Consider the following 23,973-nt stretch of genomic DNA (forward strand, 5'->3'; position numbering starts at 1 on the left):
TACCACTTCACAAAAGTACTCCACTAGCCTGATCTTTCTCTGGAGTTCAGATGTTCTAGAGTTCTTATTAGGTGTTTTTACTAATGAGTTATGTTGTTTTATTAACTATAATTTGTGAAGTCAAACTCCTCAGAACTATCAAAGCTTGACTTCGATTTTCTTATAAACAGTGGCCACATTCTCACGTAAGTAATAAGAAAGCTTTGTGTTCAATGTTTATTTCCCCATTTTCTGTTGGTTATCCATTCAGATTGTGTCCCCCCACCCCGCCAGAGCCTTCTGGATTTTCTTCCTTAGTGCTCCTGGAGTTTTGCGTTAGCTTCCCAATGCTGTTCTCCACACCTCTATCACTAGGCATCCTGCATACTGCTCTCAGATAAGGTTTCTCCAAACCAGTATCTGATTACCAAGTTCCTTGCTATAGAATGTCCTCTAACTTCAGATGGATCAATTCAGTATCTTGGGCATGCATTAAAACTCTCTCCAATAGAGACATATTCTAACATCTTCTCTTTCTGACAATTATTTTATGTATGTGCTACTAAAAATATTACTTACTCTCTTACTTTTCCTTTCATGCGGCGAACTCATACTTTTTTAATATATACCCAAACCCTGCCCATTCTTCAATGACAGCTCCTCTGTTTACTTCTTTGTGAAGCTTTCCTTGATTCTATGAAATGTTCTCTTCTCGGAATCTGAGTGATCCCAGTTGATGTCAGTGTTTCTCAAACATGAGTAATGTATATAACAATTTAAAAGGCAAACAAAATAAGTCCCACTTCCGTGAGTTAAAAGTAGCAGCGAACCTTTTGACTGGTGATGTAATCAGGGAAGGAGGAATGTTGAAATAGTGGTTTATATTTTTAACCAGGGAATTAACCATATCATCTTGCATATGATCTTTTTTACATAATTTTTGAAGTTTTATTTAATTCATATTTGTATAAGGTATTTTTGCCTTGTCTTTCCAGTTTCGTTATGAGCTCATTGAGTGCACAGATCTTCTTACCGCACTTCTGTGTATAAATTGGCAGAAAACATTTGTTTCTACTCTATCGCTGCCTACATTGTTCATGAGTCAAAATGATAGTGCTTGTATGATTTGGTTTGCTATAAATTGTTAAAGTGGATAAGCAGTGTTTGCTAATGGAAATTATGATTCAAAAAGCATGTCCCTCAAATTCCAGCTACTGACACTGGGTGGGGTGTGTCTACCTTTGGGTTTACACCAATAATTGTAAACTGTTTCAAGAATTTGAAAAATTAATCAACAGGTGACAACTCTGGGATTAGTTATTGTGCCTTTTTATTAGCTTTGAAGTTAGACTTTGATCAGATACATGGAGCTACACAAATATTCAGAAGAATATTAAATATCATTATCTGTATCATATATATTATAATATTAAAATTTAAAACATAACTACTAGGCCAAAAGTAGGTGTCTGTTCAATCACTATTCTATACTGTATGAAGTCTTAATTGTGACTTCTTCTGCAAACTCTCTTCTATCTCACTTTATCTTATTATCTTATTTCACTTCAAGTGTTACATTCCTAACCTCTGCTAAAAAACATTTTCTAAGAAACACATAATTGGGTCTTGCTTCTAGCCCTTTGACGTCTTTTAGGGTGATGCTAGATTGCTAGATACGACCTTACACTTACTTTACACTTACTTGTCTCCAACCCCAGTTTCACAACCCTTTGTTAATCTCTTCAGGGAGTGCTTGGGTCTCTCTTGTCCTGTCCTAAGCCACTCCAGGGACCTGAGCCCACCAGCTGTATTCTTGCCTTTTTCCCCACACATTCTCACTCTAAGGAGTTTCATGAGCAAAATCTGAAGTTACTTACTTTGTTCCATGATCTATTGTGTTTCTAACTGAGCTGTACCATTGTGGGTTTTCCCTCTCCTAATTCTTAAGAGACCAGTGAGGGTTTGTTTTTTGTTTAACATAAAATGCAGTTACCTTTTTGACCTTAATACTGCTGTAGACTCGACATCTTTCCAAGAAACTTCTCCCCTTGCAATGATGACAGCTCTTATATGCAATTTTTTTTCTTTCCATAGGTACTGAAATATCATAGCAAAAACCAAAACCAAAAGAAAGAAAAGGGCAAGTCAATTAAGAAAAGAGATCTTAAAAGAATTCAAGATTTATTTCGTGTTTTATTGACTCTTACAGGTTATGTAGAAGTGCTGGTGATACCTGCTGGAGCCAGAAGAATCAAAGTTGTGGAGGAAAAGCCGGCACATAGCTATTTAGGTAACCTGACACAGAGCCGATCCAAGTACGAGCCCCACTCCCTGCCCTGACAGTTGTGTAATGACGAGGACATCAATCTGTTTCTAGTTACATGTTTGAATTTCCCAGGAAGTACCTCTCGTCATATCGAATAGGAATTTCTTTCCTTCTCTCCCGGGGACTTACCATAGTGAAAGCAATCTGGTTGTCTGTGTTTTGGGGAGAGTATAAATTGCTTCCACATGTTAGTCCGTGTTATAAGGAAAAAAACCTCATTGGAGGATTTAGGTATGTGTTATTTCACATATATGCAGACATATATTTCATAAACATGTTTATTTCATATATGCATATACACATTCATGTTTATTGCATATGCAAATGCATATATGTGTGCACATATGATTCCTTTAGAAATAGAAGATCTTGTGGGATTCTCAAAAAATTCTGACATACTGAAAGGATTTAATCTTTTGATGGGAAATGATACTGTTTTTTGGCTCCCTTTAGGTGCATTCACCTATGAAGAGAATATTTTAAATGTTTAGGTATTGCCTATGGAAAGAATTATATCAGCTATTTTAATTAGGCCAATTAATGACTTTAAATATATGAGAGAAAATAGTTGTCAAAATACATATTGCTCATATATCAAAGTCACAAACCAATTAAGTCATATGAAATGGTCTTCTGTAGTCATGGCATCCACAGATAAAGGGATCTTAGGTGATTAGGTCAGGTAAAAGTTAATATTCTACATATAAGATCATATCTTCTGCAATCAGAAATAATTGTATTTCTTCCTTTCTGATTTGAATGCCTTTTATGCTTGTGAATTTGGTTTGCTATTGTCGAGAATTTTTGCATCAATGTTCATAAGGGAAGTTCGTCTGTAGTTTTCTTTCTTTCTTTCTTTCTTCCTTTCTTCCTTTCTTTCTTTCTTTCTTTCTTTCTTTCTTTCTTTCTTTCTTTCTTTCTTTCTTTTTGTAGTGTCTTTGTCTAGCTTTGGCATCAAAAGTGAGTTAGACTTCATAAGTGTGAATGGAAGTCTTCCCTCCAATTCATTTCTTTGGAAAATGTGAGGATTGAAGTTGGTTCTTCTTTAAACATTACATAGAATTTATCAGTGAAGCCATAACATCCAGTGCTTTTCTTTTGGAGGATACTTTTGATTACTGATTCAGTGTCCTTGCTTAGGTATAAGTATGTGCGATTCAGTCTTGGTAAGTTTTATATTTCCAGGAATTTGTACATTTTGCTTTCAGGTTATCCAATTTGTTAGCATACGAATTTTTAAAATTTTTATTGAAGTATAGTTGACATACAATGTTATATTAGTTTCAGGTGCACAATATAGTGATTGGATAGTTAGTTTTATACATTGCACAGTTTTATACATTGCACAGTGACAAATGGAGTTGCCTTCTATTACCATATAGTCTTATCATGATATAATTAACTGTATTCCTGATGCTGTAATTTTAATCCCTATGACTTACTTATTTTATAACTGGAAGTTTGTACCTCTTAATCCCCTTTACCTATTTCGCCCATCCCTCCACTGCCCTGTCTGTCTAGCTGCTACCAGTTTGTTCTCTGTATTTACAAGTCTGTTTCTGTTTAAGATTACACATAGAAGTGAAATCACATTGCCTCTCTCTGTCTGACTTATTTCACTTAGCATCATACTCTCTAGGCCCACCTATGTCCTCAGAAAGGACAAGAGCTCATTCTTTTTTATGACTGAGTGATATTTCATTGAATATATACACCGTATCTCCTTTCTCTCTTAGTGGACACAGAGATTAACTTCCATATCTTGGCCATTGTAAATAATGCTGCAATAAACATGTAGGTGCATATATCTTTTTGAATTAGTGTTTTCATTTTCCTTGGGTACGTACCTAAAGGTGGAATTGCTGGATCGCATGGCATTTCTATTTTTAATTTTTTGAGAAATGTCCATACTGTTTTCTACAGTGGCTGCACCAGTTTGCATTCCCACTAACAGTACCTGAGCCTTCTTTTGTCTCCACATCCTCGCCAAAGCTTATTATTTCTTGTCTGTTTGATAGGAGCCATTCAGACTGGTGTGAGGATTATTAGAGTAAATTCCTTATCATCCTTTTTTTGTCTTCAGCATCGGTCATAATGTCCCCACTTTCATTCCTGACTTTTCAGTTGTCTTTTTTTTTCTCTCTCAGTCAGTGCAGCTAAAGTTTTGTGAATTTTGTTGATCTTTTCAGAAAAACAATTTCTGGGTTTGTTGACTTTTTTCTATTACTTTTCTATCCTCTGTTTCATTTATCTCTCATTTAGGTTGTTAACTTTATAAGATCTTTTCTAATGTAAGTGTTTGTTGCTGTAAGTTTCCACCCACAGCACTGCTTTTGCTATGTCCTCTCCATTTTGCCATGTTGTACTTTCATTTCCACTTGTCTCAAAATATTTTCTAATTTCCCTGGTAATTTATTCTTTGATCCATTGGCTTTTGGAGTGTGTGGTTTCATTTCCACATTTGTGACGTTTCCAGTTTTCCTTGTTACTGGTTTCTAACTTATTTCCCATTGTGGTCAGAGAAGATTTTTTATCTGATACCCATCTTTTACAACATGGGTATCTTTTCAGGGGCCATTATTTATGACCCCACAGTCACTTATTTCTATCCAGGAGTTTATACCAGAACTAGTTCTCCTTGATAACTGCCTGTATTACTCTAATACACCAGCAAGTCCTGTCAGTTACTCAGATGTGTCACTTGCTCTCCATAACCATTGTGACCCACAGTCAGGCTACTCTCTGCTGCGTTGTCCTGCTTTATTTTCTTCAGAGCATCTACCACCTTCTGAATTTTCTTGTCTGTTTGCACACATGCTTATATGTTGTGTATCTCTAGTGTTAATTTTGAAGGCAGGGACCATTTTGCTCATAGCTTTATCCTCAGTAACTAAAGCAGACTCTGATACACAGAAAGTAATGAAGACTTTTTTTGAGGGGGTTTTAATTAAGAAAAGATGGTTCATACTTGTACAGTAATTAGTATGGGTCAGTTCATTAAATATATCTGCAAAATAAATCTTCACATGTCTATGAAGCAAGCACCACTAATTTTTTTTTAAATCAAAAACTAGAGGACCAGAGACTTTAAGTTTCTTTCCCAAGATCATATATCTAAAATACTGTGATCTTAGATTTAAGCTCAAGCAGTGTGGCCATTGTATCTGCTTCCTACTGTCTCTTTTTCCTTTTTTTTTTTTTTTAATTCATCGTCTCTCACATTATACTTGTGATTTTAAAGTACGTGTTCTATATGAACACATTTTTCTTGAACTTCCCCCAAACTCCCTCTTTTCCCCCATTTCGTAACTAATGAGACCAATTGTATACTATTAATCAGGGGAACATAAATTACAAAATGATGGGTTTCTTCTCCAGTCACTACCTGTGGATATACCAGAATCCATCTTTCCTTTATATATATCTCTAAACATAAACCTCCAACCATTTTTTGTTATGAGAAAAGCATTTAATTTAAAAGTGGAATCCCATGTCTTTGTTTTTTAAAATTTTTTTAATGTTTATTTATTTTTGAGAGAGAGAGAGCATAAGCAGGAAAGAAGCAGAGAGAGAGAGAGAGAGAGAGGGAGACACAGAATCTGAAGCAGGCTCCTGGCTCTGAGCTGTCAGCCCAGAGCCTGACTTGGGGCTCGAACCCATGAACCGTGAGATCATCACCTGAGCCAGAGTCGAACACTTAACTGGTTGAGCCACCCAGACACCCCAGAATCCTTTGTCTTTGATAAGTATCTAGCCTCATGATTGTCAGTTTTCTTTGTGCTTAGAATTAAGCATACATTACTAGGGTCTTTTACTTCCTAAGGAAATAGCATGAGTGCTCCTGAACAGCCTGGATACTACTCTGGAGATTCGTGTTGAAAATAAATTTCTTAACTGAGGAAATCACAACTAACCAGATGAATTAGAAGAGTGCAAGGATGAAGACAAAGTTACCAGTTGCATGATCCAGTCAGAGACTGGGAATGGGAAGAACCCAGTGGCTTCTAGAGACATTGAAGTAGTTGAACTCATGAAACTTGGTGAATATGGATGTGTGGATAGAAGGTGAAGTTCAAGGATGACTTCTATGTTTCTGAGAAAATAATAATGGTGTCTACTGAGATAGCACACATGTAGATGAAGGGCAGATTTGGGGGGGAAATGACATAGTATTAAATTCCCCAATTTTAAGCCTAAAATCTTAGAGTTCAGACCTATCGTAGAGAATACATATCATAAACCACATTTCCTAAAGGCTTCTTTGGGCATTGGAAGGAAGTTATTGAAACTCTTTATGTAAAGCAGCATCAGGAGAATGGATTATTTCTTGGCAAACTGATCTTTCTTTAACAAATTAACTTGTCTACATAAAACTATATATTATTTCATTGGAGACAGTTAATTCCCTCCCAGTACAATCATTCTTTTTCATTCTTCACTGAATTGTATTTCCATATGTAATTATTATCTGTTTCTGAATATAATGGCTCAGTTGTTTTCTTAATAATTAATCAGGAAGTCCAGAATGGAGAGAAGTTCAGCTGGACCGTATGTTATATCTTTACAAAAATCATTATAGCTTATGGTTTTTAAAAGTCTAATAAACAAGATCATATGAGTCCATTTACCTTGCCTGAAGTTTTGCCTGCAAACCACTATGGAAAAACTTTTCACTAAAAACAATATAAACTGTTGAGCAAATTACAAAAGGAGGAAGAAAAGAACACTTTTTAAACTTAGCTCTAAATTGGAAAGAAATTAAGGAACAAAGTGAGAACAAGAAGCCAGGTATTTGGCTGACCAAAAGCCCACTTGAGCTTAATCCTGGTGACCAGGTAAGATTGTGAGCACAGGACACACTGTGGACAGAAAACAAAGCCTGAGGCTCTATAAAGTAGAGGCTCTAACAGGAAGTGCCTACCGTAAAGCCGGACCCCAGAGTTACTAGAAGCTCAGCATGAAGGAGACAAAGAAATGCATTTGCACCACCAAAAAACAAAAGGAAATGTGTTGGTGTTAATTTTGATACTAGATGGAAGTAGAAAATCAACCTCCCTGAGGGTTTGTAACCCAAAGAAAATGGTCCTCTGAATTCAATAGCACCAATTTACCCAATTACGAAGTCCAAAACTCCAAGACATTTATTTTAATATAGTTACAAAGGTGGCTGGCATATGCAAAGGCAAATCCTTTTGGAAGTAGTACACCTTCAAACCAGGCCTCCAAGGAATTTTATAAGGTTCAACAAATATAATTTTGTAGTAAAGAAGCATTCAGAAAACATAAAAGGAAATAGACACTATGAGCAGTAAACATAAATAAACAGTAAAAATAAGGGAGAGCAGAACCAGAAACATATTTTTATCATATATTGAAAATACAAAAGTCTTAGGGTTGTTTTAAAATATAAAAAAAGATTTATCAATAAGAATAAGCAAAAGTGGACTGAACACCTATTCAAATAACTAAGTACAATTTTTAAAAGTAAATTTTAAAAATTCAATCAATGAAATACAAGATAGAATGAAATAATAGAAATATGTAGCAAAAAGGAAAAAAAAGAAAGTACAAAACAAGGTAGTGTAAACAAAACGTACTAGCAATATTAATAAGCATTTTAAAACTAAAATCTCTAGTTAAAGGAGAAAAATTATCAGACTGGTTTTTAAAAATAATCCAGGTATATGGTACTCACATAACATTCACAAAAACTGAAAATCAAAGAATGGAAACCTATACTAAAAAAATGCAAACCAAATGAATACTAATAGAGTCCTACTAATATAAACTGGAACTCACTTTAAAGGAAGATGCATTGTCTGAGGTAAAAGAAGTCACAGAATAATTATCTAGGAATTTAAGTCATCATAAAGATATTATAACATTATAACTATATGAACCCAGGGATATAGTTTGAAAGCAAAAATTGATGAAGAAAAAATGGCAAATTTATCATTATAGTGAAATTAAGCACAACTACGGGCATGAACTGACTTCGAACCATAGTGCTGAGGTAGTACAGAAGAGAAAGATAATTCTTTAAACATATAATGCTGGAATAACTGGGTATCTATGTGAGGACAAAAAAATTGAACCTTAATCCCTACCTCATATCATACATAAAAATTAAGTCAAAATGGATTGGAGATCTAAGCAAAAAAGTTGAACTCTAAAACTTCTGGCAAAAAAACATGAGAAAACCTTTAAGACATTGTGTTTCACAAGGAATTCTTTAAAATAGATGTGCAAAAATACTACCCCCTTCATCCAAAAATAAATGTGTTTGATTTCACCAAAAGTAAAACTCTTGCTCTTTAAGTGACACCATTAAGAAAATGAAAAGGCAAGCCATAAGGTCAGATAAATATTTGCAAAAACTTATCTTTTTAAAAAACTTGTCTTTAAGACATATAAGAATGTAATTTTCCTAACAGATACAAGTAAATCCTTTTTTTAAGGCTTATTTATTTTTGAGAGAGATAAAGCATGAGTGGGGCAGGGGCAGAAAGAGAGGGAGACACAGAATCTGAAGCAGGCTCCAGGCTCTAAATTGTCAGCACAGAGCCTGATGCGGGGCTGAAACTCAGGAACCTTGAGATCATGACCTGAGTGGAAGTGGGATACTTAACTCTCTGAACCACCCAAGTGACCCTAGATACAAATAAATATTCTAATCAATCTGTTACTTATGAAGGTCACAATAAAATGCAGGTTTTTGTTATCTTTTCTTAAGCTTTATTTAGCGACAGACAGACAGACAGAACTAGAGGGAGGGAGGGAGAGAGAGTGAGACAGAATCTGAAGCAGGCTCCAGGCTCCCAGCTCCAGCTCTCAGCACAGAGCTTGATGCAGGGCTTGAATTCACGAACCACAAGATCATGACCTGAGACAAAGTTGGAGGCTTAACCGACTGAGCCACCCAGGCCCCCCAATATGTTATCTATCTTAAGAAAAATTATTTTTAGTAGATTTAATGAACAAGCCTTTCCTCTTCTATTTTATATTTTGTTTAAAATATAGTATTTTTTCTTAAAAGTTTGAATGTTGGTATTTTCTTTCTGAGAAGGTTTTTAAACCCCAAGTTAATTTCTTCAGTGTGTGTGTGTGTGTGTGTGTATACACACTCATATGTATGCATGTATGTATATATACGACCTTCCAGGTGGTCTTCTTGGGTCAGATTTGGTAATTGATGTCTTCAAAGAACGAACCCATTTCTCTACCTTATCAAATTTTTTGTTGTGCAGCTTTTTTAAAATCATATTTTCCTATTGTACTGCAATGTCTATGTTTGATTTTTTTAAAATAACCCAACTTTTGGTGTCATTGATGCCTTTGTTGTTACTTTACTTTCTATTTAATTGACTTCAACTCTTCATTTTTCTTCCTGTTTACTTTAGGTTTGAATTGCTCTTTTTTATCCATTTTAAGGGGGAACTCATAATTGATTGTACTCCTTTCTTCTTTGCTGTTATGACAATTTATCTCAATACTGCTTTAGCTTCATATCACAATTTAAAGATACTGTATTTTTATTTTAAAATATTTTCAAAGTACCATTTTAATTTGCTAATTTGACCCATGGATTATATGTAAATGTACTATTTATTTGTACAAATATTTGTAGGTTTTTTAATAGATATTTTGTTACTGATTTCTAGTTTAAATCTGTGTGATAAAATACAATGAATGTGATTTCAGTTGAGACTTGTTTCAATGACCCATGGCCTGTGTTGATTAATGTTCCATTTATACTTTAAAAAAATTATATTCTATAATTGCTGACTCTTCTCTAAATATCACTTAGCTCCATTTGGTTTATATTTTCTAGATTCTTTTTTATTTTCTTTTTGCTTTATATATTAGGAAAGAGAACGATTGAAATCTCTAACTGAAATTGTGGACTCGTGTATATCTCCTTTCAATTATGTCAATTTTGCTTCATGCATTTTTTCTTTTTTTTAAAGATTTTTTAAAATTTTTGAATAATCCCTATACATAGCATGGGGCTCGAACTTACAACCCAAAGATCAAGAGTTTCACGCTCTACTGACTGAGACAGTCAGGTGCCCCCTTGCTTCATGCACTTTAATGCTCTCTCTGTTATAGACTTAGGATTGTATGGTTTCCTTAATGTATTTTTAATCTCATTTAGAATTTTACATTTGAAGTAATTTAAATTTAAATGGCATTTTAAAAAGTTCCCTTTTTATCTCTGGAAATCCCTGAAGTCCATGCTCTCTGATATTAATGTAGCCAATATATCATTTTTATTATCAGTGTCTCATGCTTAAATTTCCCTATCCTTTTAGGTTTAATCTACTACCTATGTTTTATTTGTAAAGTGCATTCTTCTAAACTGAATAACATAATTAGGGACACAGTGAATTATTTTCTGTGTTTTCCATGCCTTTGTATTCCTTTTTCCTTATTTCTCGGTCTTCTATTAGACTGAATATTTTTTGGCATTCCACTTAATCTCTTTTATTTGCTTTATAGCTGTACATAGCTCTTGTTTTATATCTTTAATGGTCACATTAGGATTTACAAAATGCATTTTTTAAACTTCTTACAGTCTCCTTTCAAATTATATTATACCATTTTACATCAATATAGGGTCCTTAAAACAGTGTACTTCCCTTTACCTGCTTCCCCAATTTTTGCTATCATGCATTTTATTTCTACATTCCATATAATCACTTTATTTCTATCTATCCTTTAATCACCAAAATAGATTGTAATCATTTTTGCTTTAAAGTCAATCATCCTATAAAGAACTCATTAACAAAAAAGATTACTTAAGTATTTTTATGCACTTACTGATGCCAACATTCTTCATACCTTCACATAGGTACCCATTTCAACCTGGAACCATATCCTTTCAGCTTGAAGAACATCTGTCCTTTTACATTTCTTTTTCGTTAACGTTAATTTACTTATTTTGAAGAGAGAGACAGAGAATCCCAAGCAGACTCTCCACTATCATGCAGAGTCTGAAGCAGGGCTCGATCTCATGAACCGAAAGATTGTGACCTGAGCCAACATCAAGAGTCAAACGCTAACCTTACTGAGCCATCCAGGCACCCCTGTGTTTTTCATTTCTTGCAGAGCAACTCTGCTGGCAGTAAAATTCTCAGATTTTGTTTTTCTGACAGTGTACTTTTTTTTCCTGTCTGAAGGATATTTTCACTGGATATAGAATTCTATATTTTCTTTGGTTTTCCTTTTTTTTATTTGCTTTTTTCACTTTAAAGTAATGTTTCATTGTCTCTGGCTTATATTAGTTCTCACAGGATATCCAGAAAGTTTGTAATCTTCTTTTCCTTATATATAATGTGCCTTTTTCCTGTCTGGCCACTCTGAAGATTATTCTTCCCATCATTGGATTCCAGCAGTTTGATTATGATATGTCTTGTTTTGGCTTTCTTTGTACTTATCTTGTCTGGGTTCCATTGTACTGAATAGTACAGTAAGTTTGTGATGTTCATCAAATTTGGAAAAATTTGGTGCATTATGTCTTCAAATAATTATTCTGCCTACAACCTGTTCTCTGGGGTGCCAGTTACACCTATGTGAGTTTACCACATTTCCTATGAGTGACTTCATTTTTCCAGCCTTTATTTGTCTCTCTGAATTCCAATTGGTTTCAAATCTTTCAGCTGTTCTTCAAGTTCACTGAATTATTTTTCAATGTCTAATCTGCTCTTAAGCCCGTTTAGTGAATTTATTGTTTCAGAGATTTTGTATTTCTATTCTGAGTTTGATTTGCTTTTTTTCTTAAAGTTTCCATTTTTCTCTTTAATATTGCAGATTTTTCTTTAAGTTCTTGGGCATACTGAACATATATAATAGGTTTTTTTGTTTGGTTTTGGTTTTTTTTTGTTTGTTTTTTTAAGTCTTGGTCTGCTGGTTTCATCATCTCTCTGATTTCTGGGTCTCATTGTATTAACAGACTTTTCTCCCTGATTCTGGGTCACATTTTCTGGCTCCTTCACATATCTAGTAATTTTTTGGTTGGATGCTGGACAGTTAATCTGACAGTTCCGAATGACTGTTGTTTTATATTCAGTGTTGAGTTGTTTTGCTGCCCACTTAATTTAAGTGCAGATCAGCTTAACTTCTTGTTGCTTTTGTAAAAGCTTTGTTAGGGTGGATCCAGGGTAGCCTTTATTCTAGGACTAATTCAGCCTTATTTCTGATGTGCACATTTTGTAAGTGCCCAAGTGAAGTCTCTGTATGTTTAGCAAGATCTACCCACTCTGAATGAATAAAACTAGTATGTCTTCCAACCCCACATGAGATCTAGGAGTTGTATAGTTTCCAGGCCTTATGTAGTTGCTTGTTCCCAGCCTTGAGGAATCTCACCACACTTATTTGCACCTTGATATTTAGCCACAGGCTCAAAGGAACACCTTTGCAGATTTTTGGAGCTTGACTCCGCATAGCTCCCTCTTCTCCAGTACTCCGTAAAACAAATTCCAGATGCCTTAGCCAATTTGAACTCCATTCTCTGTGTTGTCATCTCACTGAAGCCCATTTTATCTGTGCTTTTCTTGAGTTCCCCTTCCTTGTGGTTTGGTCTAGTAAAAATCTTCAGGCAGAAAGTCAAACAACTTTAGAGATCATATTTGTTCTCCTTCTCTTAGGGACCTCAGTTCTCTCTTGACGTTGTCCAGTGTCTGAAAGCAGTTGTTTCATACACTTTTGTTTGTCTCATTGTTTAAAGTTGGAGAGTTAGAACACTGCCATTTATAAAGGTATAGCCAGAAATAGGTTTTCCAGAAACACAGTTTTAAAGCTAATTAATTCAAACCAGAAACATAAAATAAGAAATATCACTTACTCAGTCTGTTAATTCTTCCTATGAGGTTGCTATTAAGCTTATAAATTATGTGGATTTTCAGGTATCTGTATGTGCCATTTGGGGGGAATGCAGAATTTGTGAAATATCAATTGACTCTAAACATCATACTATAGCCATCCCCAGAAGCTTTTTAAAGGCATTTTTATTAGAGATTTTCAAGAACTATTCCTCTATAATTGTGTCCTGAGTATATGTTGAAATACAGGGGAAAAAAAGGGAATTATACGAGCCACAGTTACCAATCTAGGCCCAAAAGATTTCTTAAAATATTTAATAGATCTTAGAGAAATATAAGAAGATATTTTACCTTTTAGTTGAAATCATTTTTTAAATCAGTTTTGCATTATCTGAAGTATATCCATTTGTATGTAGGTGGCAATAGCTATTTGCAAAGTGGTAAGAGTTTTCTGTCACCATTATTTCTCTCTCAAGTTTAAAATTCAAAGTAAAAATGAATAGTTACATATTTTTCATAAAATATTAAGCCTACATGTTTTCCAATTTATCTAAAACATACTTTGTGGGTAGTACATAATAATGTTATTATTTGGTAGAAATTAAGACTGATGAGAAATTTCAGTAATTTTGTCGATAACATCACTTATAATAATGGTAATATCAGCACCAGAAAAATCCCTCAGAAAAGCCTTAACAGAGAATTAATAATTTAAATTTTAAAATGCAAATGACTAATAAGCAAATGAAAAATATCTTTAACTCCAATAACAACTAAACGAGATTTTTTTAAAAATCTACATTGTTCATAGTCTGCCTCCTGGTATTTCTCCTCACACACCTATTCTTTTGCTAGTCTTTCCCATCTCGTTATTTTCTGTCATAACCCACCTGTTTTCTCATCCTGGAAACGTCGCATCATGCCTGACACTTCCTTTCACCCACAACACCCAAGTCATCTCACATATTACCAGTTTCACTCCTAAATGCCTCTTGATATTTTTCTCCAATATCTGAATCCAAGCTACCATTACTTTCAGTTGGGCTACTGTATTAATGTTATATTCTGTCTTCACCATTCACATTTGCTCCATATTGGTCCATTTCTATGTAATATTTTTCAAAAACTTATTTAGCTTTGTATTTTTTCTTAGGAAAAAACCCTTAAAACATGAACAAAGCTGAAAAGGTCCAGCTATCCCTTACCTCTCCAGCCTCCTCTTATCATGATCACCTTCAGCACATTTGGTGTCCTGCACCCTTGCTCCCTGATTTTCACCAAGCTGTGACCTTTAAGGCCTTCTCATGTGTAGCTCCCTCAGTCTGGAATGTTCTTTCTCTGTTTCTCTTTTCCCCTGGTGAACATCCTCAGGAAATGATGTCTTTCAGACAGGTTTTCTTCATTCTTCCCACATGAGTTTCAGCATATTCCAGTTAGATTAGAAGTTTGATAAAACCAGATAACATATTTATAATTGTTAATTTGGGGATTTCCCGGAATGTAGAGTATTTCCTACTTTATAGCTGATGGCTGATAAGTAATTATTCAGTCATGATGAAATAGTATACAAGAAAAAGTTGCTTTCATGAAGTATTTGAAGATGGGTATTCTCACTCTCACTCACTGTTACAGAAGCCTAAAGTGATGCACCCTTTGTGAAAATCAATTTGAAATTATTTTTCACAATCTTGAAATGTGCAGTATATTTGGGTCTATAATTCCAAATCTGGGACTCTGTCCAAGGCAAATATTCAGCTACAGACATTATACAGTATATTTATCTGACCATTATTTACAATGTGAAAGACTTGGAGACTGTCAAATATTCAATACATGGAGATTAACTTAAACAATATTTAGGAAGATTTATTGGCTTACATTATCAAAACATTTTCATTGAACTATGACATAAAAGCCTCCAATTAGTCTTCATATAATTGTCTCTTAGAGAATTCAGTTAAGTGGAAGAGTCTGGAAGTTTAAGTTTTAAAAAAATCATTTGAAACAAAATAAGAAGGAATCCGTATTTTAAATGGTAGTTATGACATCTCACTTCCATGTCATGGGTCTTATTTAAATAGCAGCAGAGATCAGATCAAAAAAAAAGGAAAAACAAATATGGAGGTAAATGAAGTTATTCTGTAAATCCTGTATAAATGATGGATGTGTACAGGTGAGAATTAACATGTATCTTCCATTCTTGGACACAGCAAATCACAAAGATGACGTTAAAGAATCTCGAGTTCTGTTTTAAAAACCAATACATCATCTTTAAATTGTTTTGCAATGAATATAACTTTGTCATCCTGATCAGTTTGTTAAATGCTATTTAAGGATCTATCTTAAGTCACGCTTTTGGCTGGCATGGGACACACAGAGCATGTATGAGATATAGTATCAGCTGTAACATTCTTCATAGGATTACTGCACAGACACACATAGTCTTTTTTTTTTAATAGTTTATTGTCAAGTTGGTTTCCATATAACACCCAGTGCTCATCCCCACAAGTGCCCTCCTCCATGCCCATCACCCCCCTTACCCTCCCCCCCCCACCCCCATCAGCCTTCGGTTTGTTCTCGGCATTCAAGAGTCTCTCATGGTTTGCCTCTCTCCCTCTCCCCCAGTGTTTTTCCCCTTCTTCTCGAACCCCATGGTCCTCTCTTAAGTTCCTCCTAATCCTCCTATGCGTGCAAACATATAGTATCTCAGACACACATAGTCTTAAGACTAACAGATTTAACAATCTGTTAAAGAATAAATAATTACAGGCCAAAATAAGGGTTTCCAACATCAAATGTCCAGAGAAGGTTGGAGGAGGCAAAGATAAACATGGCTGTGTAGTTGTGGAAAGGAGAGCTCATGGCATTTGCTGTGACCGTGGACCTTCCTGAAGAGGAAATGCCTCCTGTTTTACCCCAGAGAGCGTTGACCCATGAGTTTAGAAATGAATGAAATACTTTTAACAAAATCATGTGAAGTGGATATTGATTAATGATGCTGACGTGTGCAACTGTGTTAATATTTTTGAACCTCTTTGTAGCTCTACGAGACACTGGAAAACAGTCTATTAATAGTGACTGGAAGATTGAACACTCGGGCGCATTCAACTTAGCGGGCACTACTGTTCATTATGTAAGACGAGGCCTCTGGGAGAAGATCTCCGCCAAAGGTCCTACCACGTCACCTTTACACCTCCTGGTATGAGGGGACAAATTGATGACATTGCATAAGCAGCTTCCTTTGGCAAAGGACTTTCCCAGTGTACCTTCTCTAATCCTTTATCCAAGGTTGATTTGTCAGGTAGACATTCAAAATTATGTAAGAGGTGGGTTTTTAGGTTTTCATTTTAATGTGTTTTAAATCACAGTGTCAAAGCCAGAAATTACTGGGGGAAGAATAAGATGTTTTAGGGAATTCACGGACTCTGAGTAGAAGCAAATCGTGAGGCAATAAGGAGCCTGTTTTTTCTAAAAGACGAATTTTAGTAACCGCATCTTAGTGAATCAATAACCAGAGTGGATGTCTGTAAAGACAGTGTTATAGTATGGCCAGTCCTAGCATTTCAAGCATCCGTGGAGTGGGCATTTTCTGAATCTGTATAAAATGCCTTTGATAAAATGATATCTTCCCTGGGAAAAGATTTGGTAAATGTGACTAGTTGTCGTTCCAGTCACCTCTTCTGTTTTCTTATAGGTGAACTGATTCCTGTAAAGAATTAGGAAAATTTGAACATTTGAGATGATCTTTTCTTTTTTTATATATTTTTTATTTATTTTTTGAGAGAGACAGTGCGAGCAGCGGGGGGGACAGAGAGAGCCGGAGAGACAGAATCGAAGCAGGCTCCAGGCTCTGAGCTAGCTGTCAGCACAGAGCCCGACACGGGGCTCAAACCCACGAACTGCAAGATCATGACCTGAGCCGAAGTCGGATGCTAAACCAACTAAGCCACCCAGGTGCTCTGGGGGATGAGATCTTTCTTTACCATGTAGTAAAAGACTTGGAATGAGGCAGGACAGAGTATGAAGTGAAGGGAACAGAAGTCCGGGGCTTCGTGTCCCAGCTGCTGGACGGTTCACACGCCCCTGTTGACCTTGATCTTTGCAGTCACTGGTAATGGCTCAGTAGCCAGAGGACTCACTGCACAGCTGGCATGTTCTCCATCCTAGTGGCAAAGTCTGAAATTCAGACACGTCAACACCTCCTTAAGTCCACACATAAAAACAACTCTAAAACACGATCAACTGACTGTTTATTTGGAGAGTGGCGTGCCACATTACTTCATATCGGCACACAATTCAAGTTGAATTTGTCTTCAATTGGAGACATCTGTGTTGCTGGTTTAGGAGCCAGAGGTTCAAATCACCTATCAGCCCTTTTGCCTTTCCTGCTTTAATGTTCTGCACATCGCCTGGAGTTCTTGTTAAAATGCACATTCTGATTCAGTCTGTCTGGGGAGGGACCTGAGATCTGCATTTCTGACCAGCTTGCAGGTGATGTCACTACTGCTGGCCCAGGGACCACATTTCAGATAATAGTGTTTTATGGAACTGCGATCGTAGACCTTACCAACAGGAAGCGAGGGAGCAAAGTAAGATGCATGCAAAGTGAGATTTCTGCTCCAAATCTTAATAATAATGATGATACATACCATTCACTTAGCCTCTGGTCAGACACTGTTCCAAAGAGCTTTGCATTCATTGAAGCATTTAATCCTTACAGTAACCCTGTATAATATGTATTATTACTATTCCATTTTACAGACTAAAAATGAACTCAGTATGAAATAGGTTAAGTGATGTGCACAGCATCTCACAATAAGTCATTCAGTTGTGAATAAACCAGGTGTTCATCAGTCTCTCCTGATACAAAGCTTAGATCAAACTTCTTTATAGCAGACAGCGTGAGATCATAGGTATACATATACTTTCAATCATTATGTTCTTCATCGCCTCACAGTTCCTTAGGATCCTGTTATTTAACTCGAATTGGAAACTCCACTTTATGCCCTGTGCCATCTGGAGAAAAAAAAAATGACTAACCAAACGCTGTCTGACCAATATCTCGCTCTTTCCATGATTGGGTCACTTATAATAACAACATTATCAACAGCAAACCTCTCTTTAATGATTGGGTTGCAGAAAATGCCATCAAGTGACCTGCCTTATATGAATGTAACCTACATTTTTTATGGAACAAGACCGGAGCTCTTTAGTGAGTCTCTAGCCCCAGCTTTTTATTGAGCCTCTAATTCAAAATCTTAAAACAGTATGTGAGACCTCAGCGTTGGGCAGGGGAGTTTCCTTGCTGCTGAATCCTTAATCTGACTGGTAATTACCAAGGTTTTTCCTGGAAGCATGAAGCATAATTAAAGTCAGTGAACTATGTCTAAAAGAAGGCATCTATGTGACCTGGATTTATTCAGTAATCCAAGGGAAACTGCACTTCTAAGATATTTTCCTTTAATGACTATTACAGACTGAAAGCCAGTACTAAATTTTGAAAGGCAATGCCTTCTGCTGCCATGCTTCAAAATGTGCCCCTCAACTGTAACGTGGTCACACTTTCCTTCTCACAAAGATACACTGCCAAAGTCAGATGGTTTAAGAAAGAGCTAATGATTTTGTAGCCAATGTCTTTATTTTAAATGGCCTTAGATATTCAAGGACAATCTAAAGTTCTGTCAATGAAAAGGTAGTTTTTTAAGGGAAAAGAGACATGTTTTCATTAAATTAAACAAGTTGGCAGATAGCTGTAATTTATGTTCCTTTTATCCCTTTAAAAACTATGTAATAGTCTGGTTATGTCCATAAACAAGATAAGTCCATCTCTATCTCTCCCTCTCTTAACTCATTTAGCCCCAAGTCGCTTATAACTGGCAACATCAAATGAGATATTTAACGCCAAAATAAACACTGTGATGTATTTAGAATGAGCACCCCAGTATGTTATGTACATGTGAATTTAAAAACTATTATTTTTATTATTGATACAGCTGATTTATAACTCTATTATGTTAGTTCCCAGATCCACATATTAAAATATATCTTAGAATTCTGTTGATATATTGAGCAGAATATTGAGGGGGGAAAAAACAAAGAAAATCAACCCTGGGCTCATGTAATTTTTTTTTTTGTCCCATTGAGTGTTAGCTCTAGGTTACCTGTCATTACAACTACCTTGATGGAGATTTAATATCCAACAAAGTTCTTTAATAATTTAATAGAATTTAAATTTTAGATAGTGTTTTTATGCATGACATTGTATTATATAGATTGCTTCCATAAATTCTCAGATTCAAAGAAGTAATATTTTCTTTGGGGTTGTTTGACATATTGTGTGTAAATGTACTTATAGAGTAACATATATTCTCATTCATTCTTTCATTTAAAATTAGTATACTTCAGCATTTTCTTTCATTTTTTTATTTTTTATTTTTTTTAACTTTTTATTTTTTTTAAGTTTATTTTGAGAGAGAGAGAGAGAGAGAGAGAGAATCTCAATCAGGCTCCATGCTGTCAGCATAGAGCCCAATGTGGGGCTTGATCCCACAAACCATGAGATCATGATCTGACCTGAAATCAAGAGTTGGTTGCTTAACCGACTAAGCCACTCAGGCACCCCTCTTTCATTTAAAATAAGTATGATTGACCATGACGGTACACCTCTAATCTTGCCACTGGGCACCAGGGAAGAGCACTACAGACATGGTCCCTGCTTATGTTCTAGTCCAATGTGGCCCAGAGCTCAGTCAGCCTCATACATCTTTCTTGCTCTGTTTACCTGTGTGTACCTAACTGTACCGCTATTAGGTTAATATGCATTAAATAATTCATTTTCACATAAATTTCTTTTCAAATGAAAAGATCTTTGCTTCAAATGGATAATCAGTAATCTTGCCAAAATTGGAAGCTAACCTTAAGCGACATGGAAAAAATATTATTGTCCTCTCGTTAGCTTAGACGTTCTCTACCTCTTCTGGAGTGAAGTGATTCCCAAAGTCCTCTATCTTCTTCCTCTACTGACACAGGGACTTCCTGTCCATCTTTCTATTTTATATGAGTGGAAAGTCTACATTTCATATTACATTGTGAGTTATCTCTTGACGTTACATAGGACTGATACCCCTAACCCCTCCACTAACATCATCTACGTGTGTCATACTCTGGGAAACCGCCTAGTCCATTCATAGATTTAAAAAAAAATGACCTGGTATCTCTGACCTCATTCAAGTGGACTGTTTTTCATGTCTTCAGCCCAGAGGTAAATGTGTAACAACAATCTTTTCAGGAGTATAACACTTCAGAGATTTCAGTAGTAATATCATGATTCTGCATGTAAAAAGAGCATGCATACCATGCAATAAACGTTCTAAGGTATCATTATCCTTGGCATTAGACTTCACATTGTCTGTGCTCTGCTTTAACCCATCTGCCTTGATGACGCTCATATATTGTATTATAGGTGCTGCTATTTCAAGACCAGAATTATGGTCTTCACTATGAATATACTATCCCGTCGGACCCTCTTCCAGAGAATCAGAGCTCAAAAGCACCCGAACCCCTTTTCATGTGGACGCACACAGGCTGGGAAGATTGCGATGCCACGTGTGGAGGAGGTGAAGGATTTTCCAATATTTATCTTATCAAAACTGTAGTTGTTTTCTGATTAATCCCTGAGAGAATTAAGACAGATCTGCAAACACTTCTGAAATTCCAAGCTCCATAAAGGATTGGAAACTGAAAGTTTTTTTGTGATGCATTTGGCCCCTAAATGCCCAACTCTCCAGGCAAAAGCAGATGTGAATTGAAGAAAGGCCATTTACAGTTATTCATTGTGCTGTTTTGCATAACTATTAATGCATTTGCCTACAGGGGCTGCCCTAGACACCATGCAAGTTGTTCCATCATGTATATGTGCTTTTATAGTTACTTTCCATATTTACTTTTTTATTTTTATAAAATCTTAAAAGTTTCAAATTCTGAAGTACCTCTACTCACAAGAATTGTAGACCCGCAATAAAGATAAGGGTGCTGTGAAGAACAGCCTCATGCTTGCTTCTCTGCCTTCTGCATACTTAGGGTGACTAGACAGAGACCCCGAAGGAAATCATTTAATTCCCCATACTCCTTTCTTCCGATTTTTCAAAAGTATATGTCACTATTTTCTATAAAATATGGATGTATCTGGAAACTTCACTCAAAGGTTTTAAATTATTTTTTCATAGTAGAAGTTAAGGAGGCAAAAAAGCAAAATTAGCCCAGCAAATCACTTAATCCTACTAATGAGACACTTGATTCCCAGGGATTCAACAGATTGTCACTCTCACAACCACTTAGGCCAAAGCAAGATTGCAGGTCATGAGCAGCACAGTATTTCCGTTGTGTTTTGCACTTAATGACACATTTTCTATAGTTCTTTAGTAAGAACTTCTTTAGAAGGCTAAAAGGAGACATTATATTCAATTATACAAAAATATAGAGAAGTGGAATATCAATTTTGTTTTCTATGCAAAGAAGCTATTGACACACATAGCCTAAGTGTGCTGACGCAGGAATGGCAAATGTACACAGCTAGACTAGCATGTGGGGGAGAGGGTTTGGGGGAAAAGGACAATGAAAGTGTACAATACAAAGAAGTAATATAGTATTAAAATATGAGTACTCTGGATGAAAATTAAGCAACAGAGAGAAATAAATATGGATTGGGTGTTGGGAGGAAGTAGGTGCAGAAAATAGTCTGAGAAGGTCTCATTGAGGAGAGCAGACTGATTTAAAGATCTGTAGTGAGTATGGATGGGCACATGAGGGTATCCGGTGGGGTAGCCAGTGGAAATGACTTCCAGGCACAGGTTCTGGCGTAGGAGTGGGGCTGGAGTGCTCCAGGAATAGCAAGAATGCTAACATGGTTTTCCTTTACTGAGTGATGTTATATGCCATTAGAAGATTTGAATAGAGGAGTGGCTTTTTGTGGTTTATGTTTTTAAAAGTGTGTTCTATTTCTGAGTTGAGAGTAGATGGAATAAAAGAAGAGTAGAAGTAGAGAGATCAGTCAGGAAGTTATTGCAATAATCCAAGAAAGAGATGATGGTAGCTTGACCACAATGGTAGCAGTAGGCATAGGGTCAAGTGGTTCAGGTTCTGTATATTTTTAAAAGTAGAACCAATAGAATCTGTTCAAAGAATAGATGTAAAATATGAGGGAAAGAAAGATGTCAAGGATGACTGTGATGGCCTTGACGAACCAACTGGCAGGGTGAAGTCACCATCAACTTACCTAGGAAAACCTGTGCAATAACAGGATTAAGAGAGAGTTTGATTTCCGACAGAAGTTTGAGATCCCTATGGGACATCTAAGTGTGACATCAAGTAAGATATATAAGTCAGGTGCTCAGGAGACAAGATCAGGCTAGAGATAGAAAATATATGGATAGTATTTTAAAATGCTGAGGCTCAAGTCACTTAAGGAGTGAGTGAAAAGAGAGAGAAACTACTAAAGGATTGAGTTGTGGGAAACTCTGCCCATTAGAGTTCAGAGAGAGGAGGACCCAGCAAAGCAGATTAAAATGAGTAGCCAACATCATAGGAGAAGCAGGCAGAAGAGAGTGCTTTCATGTAAAGCAAGTAAGAAAATGTTATAAGAGGGATAGAATGATCAACTCTAACAAAAGCTACCAAGTCAAAAATAATGTAGACTGATAATTGACTATTATGTTTAAATATATTTATTATATTCTCATACATATTTATTGCATTTAAATATGGTTATTATATCTGAAACATAGAGCCCACTGATGACCCTGTCAATAATAATTTTAATGAAGTATTTGGCTCAAAAGATTAAGTAGAGTGAATTCAAAAGAAAATAATCATGCTTTCAATTGGAGAAAGGACTCTAACTCAGGAAATCTTGCTGAAAGAAGAAAACAGAAATGTGACAATAGCTGGAGGGGAATATGAGTCAAAGAGTTTGCTGTCATTTTTAATAGGGGAGCCTATATGTGATTGTTTGCCAATGTGCATTTTCTAGAATAGAACAAAAAGCTAGTGATGCACAGGAGAGAGCAAAAAAATTGCTGTTGTGATATCCTTGAATAGGCGAGATTGGATATAGGGAGGAGTTGACTTTACCTGGAAATATGGACAGCACATCACTCATAACAGGAGACAAGACAGTATCTGAACAACAGCAGGTGTCACAAACTTATCCATAAAGGACATCTTGCTGAGCATGAAGGTGGAAAAGAAGATACTAGAATTTTGAAGAGTGATGTGGTCACTTAAGAGAATGAGAGAATGAATGAAATGGGTCCATGTATTTTGATTTTTCGATAGCATTCATGGTTCACTTGAAGTTAATGGTTATGAATTTAGTTTGACTCGAGCCATCATAATAATATGTTGGTCCCCAGCTGTGTACAACATTTAGATACACTTGTGACTAAGTTTGGGAATTACCGTGTGAGTATAATGAAATTAGAGAAGAACATGGTGACCCAAGATTGAATGTAAGGAGTTGAAAATGGCTGATTGTGGAATTTATTTGTATAAGAAGGAAGGTAAGGGTATGAAGGGATTGAAAGACAGTGGAAAGGCGGTAGGACTGATGGATGACACTGCTCAGTGCGGCTAAAGAACTTTCAGACTCAGGATACTCAAGAGGAAGGGTTGGAAGTACAGGAGACGGTGATGGAAAATAGAGCTTAGGTTATGGAGGAGTTATAGTTATTAGTAATAACAAAACAAAGGAAATGAGCGGCTTAAATAAAGTGAAAGGCAAGATCTCTGGGGAGAGATTCGTTCAAATGGGTATTATAAACACAAAAATAGTGCCAAGAGCAGTGTTAGAAA

At 35.9% G+C, this 23,973-nt stretch overlaps 1 protein-coding gene across 4 annotated transcripts in view; it reads left to right on the plus strand.

The window, feature by feature from the left end:
* ADAMTS19 (ADAM metallopeptidase with thrombospondin type 1 motif 19) overlaps positions 1–23,973 on the plus strand; it is a 239,082-nt gene that overhangs the window by 165,075 nt on the left and 50,034 nt on the right. For 3 of the 4 annotated variants that reach the window (XM_039236685.1, XM_039236684.1, XM_039236683.1), the window contains 3 exons: positions 2,189–2,269; positions 16,167–16,324; positions 20,588–20,741. In XM_039236685.1, the coding sequence (XP_039092616.1) occupies positions 2,189–2,269; positions 16,167–16,324; positions 20,588–20,741 (393 nt within the window). The remainder of the gene's footprint in view (positions 1–2,188; positions 2,270–16,166; positions 16,325–20,587; positions 20,742–23,973) is intronic. The other variant, XM_039236682.1, reaches the window with a different exon arrangement.

The sequence above is a fragment of the Hyaena hyaena genome, unplaced genomic scaffold, assembly GCF_003009895.1.
Source record: "Hyaena hyaena isolate Hyena2069 unplaced genomic scaffold, ASM300989v1 scaffold_115, whole genome shotgun sequence".
Taxonomy (NCBI): Eukaryota; Metazoa; Chordata; class Mammalia; order Carnivora; family Hyaenidae; genus Hyaena; species Hyaena hyaena.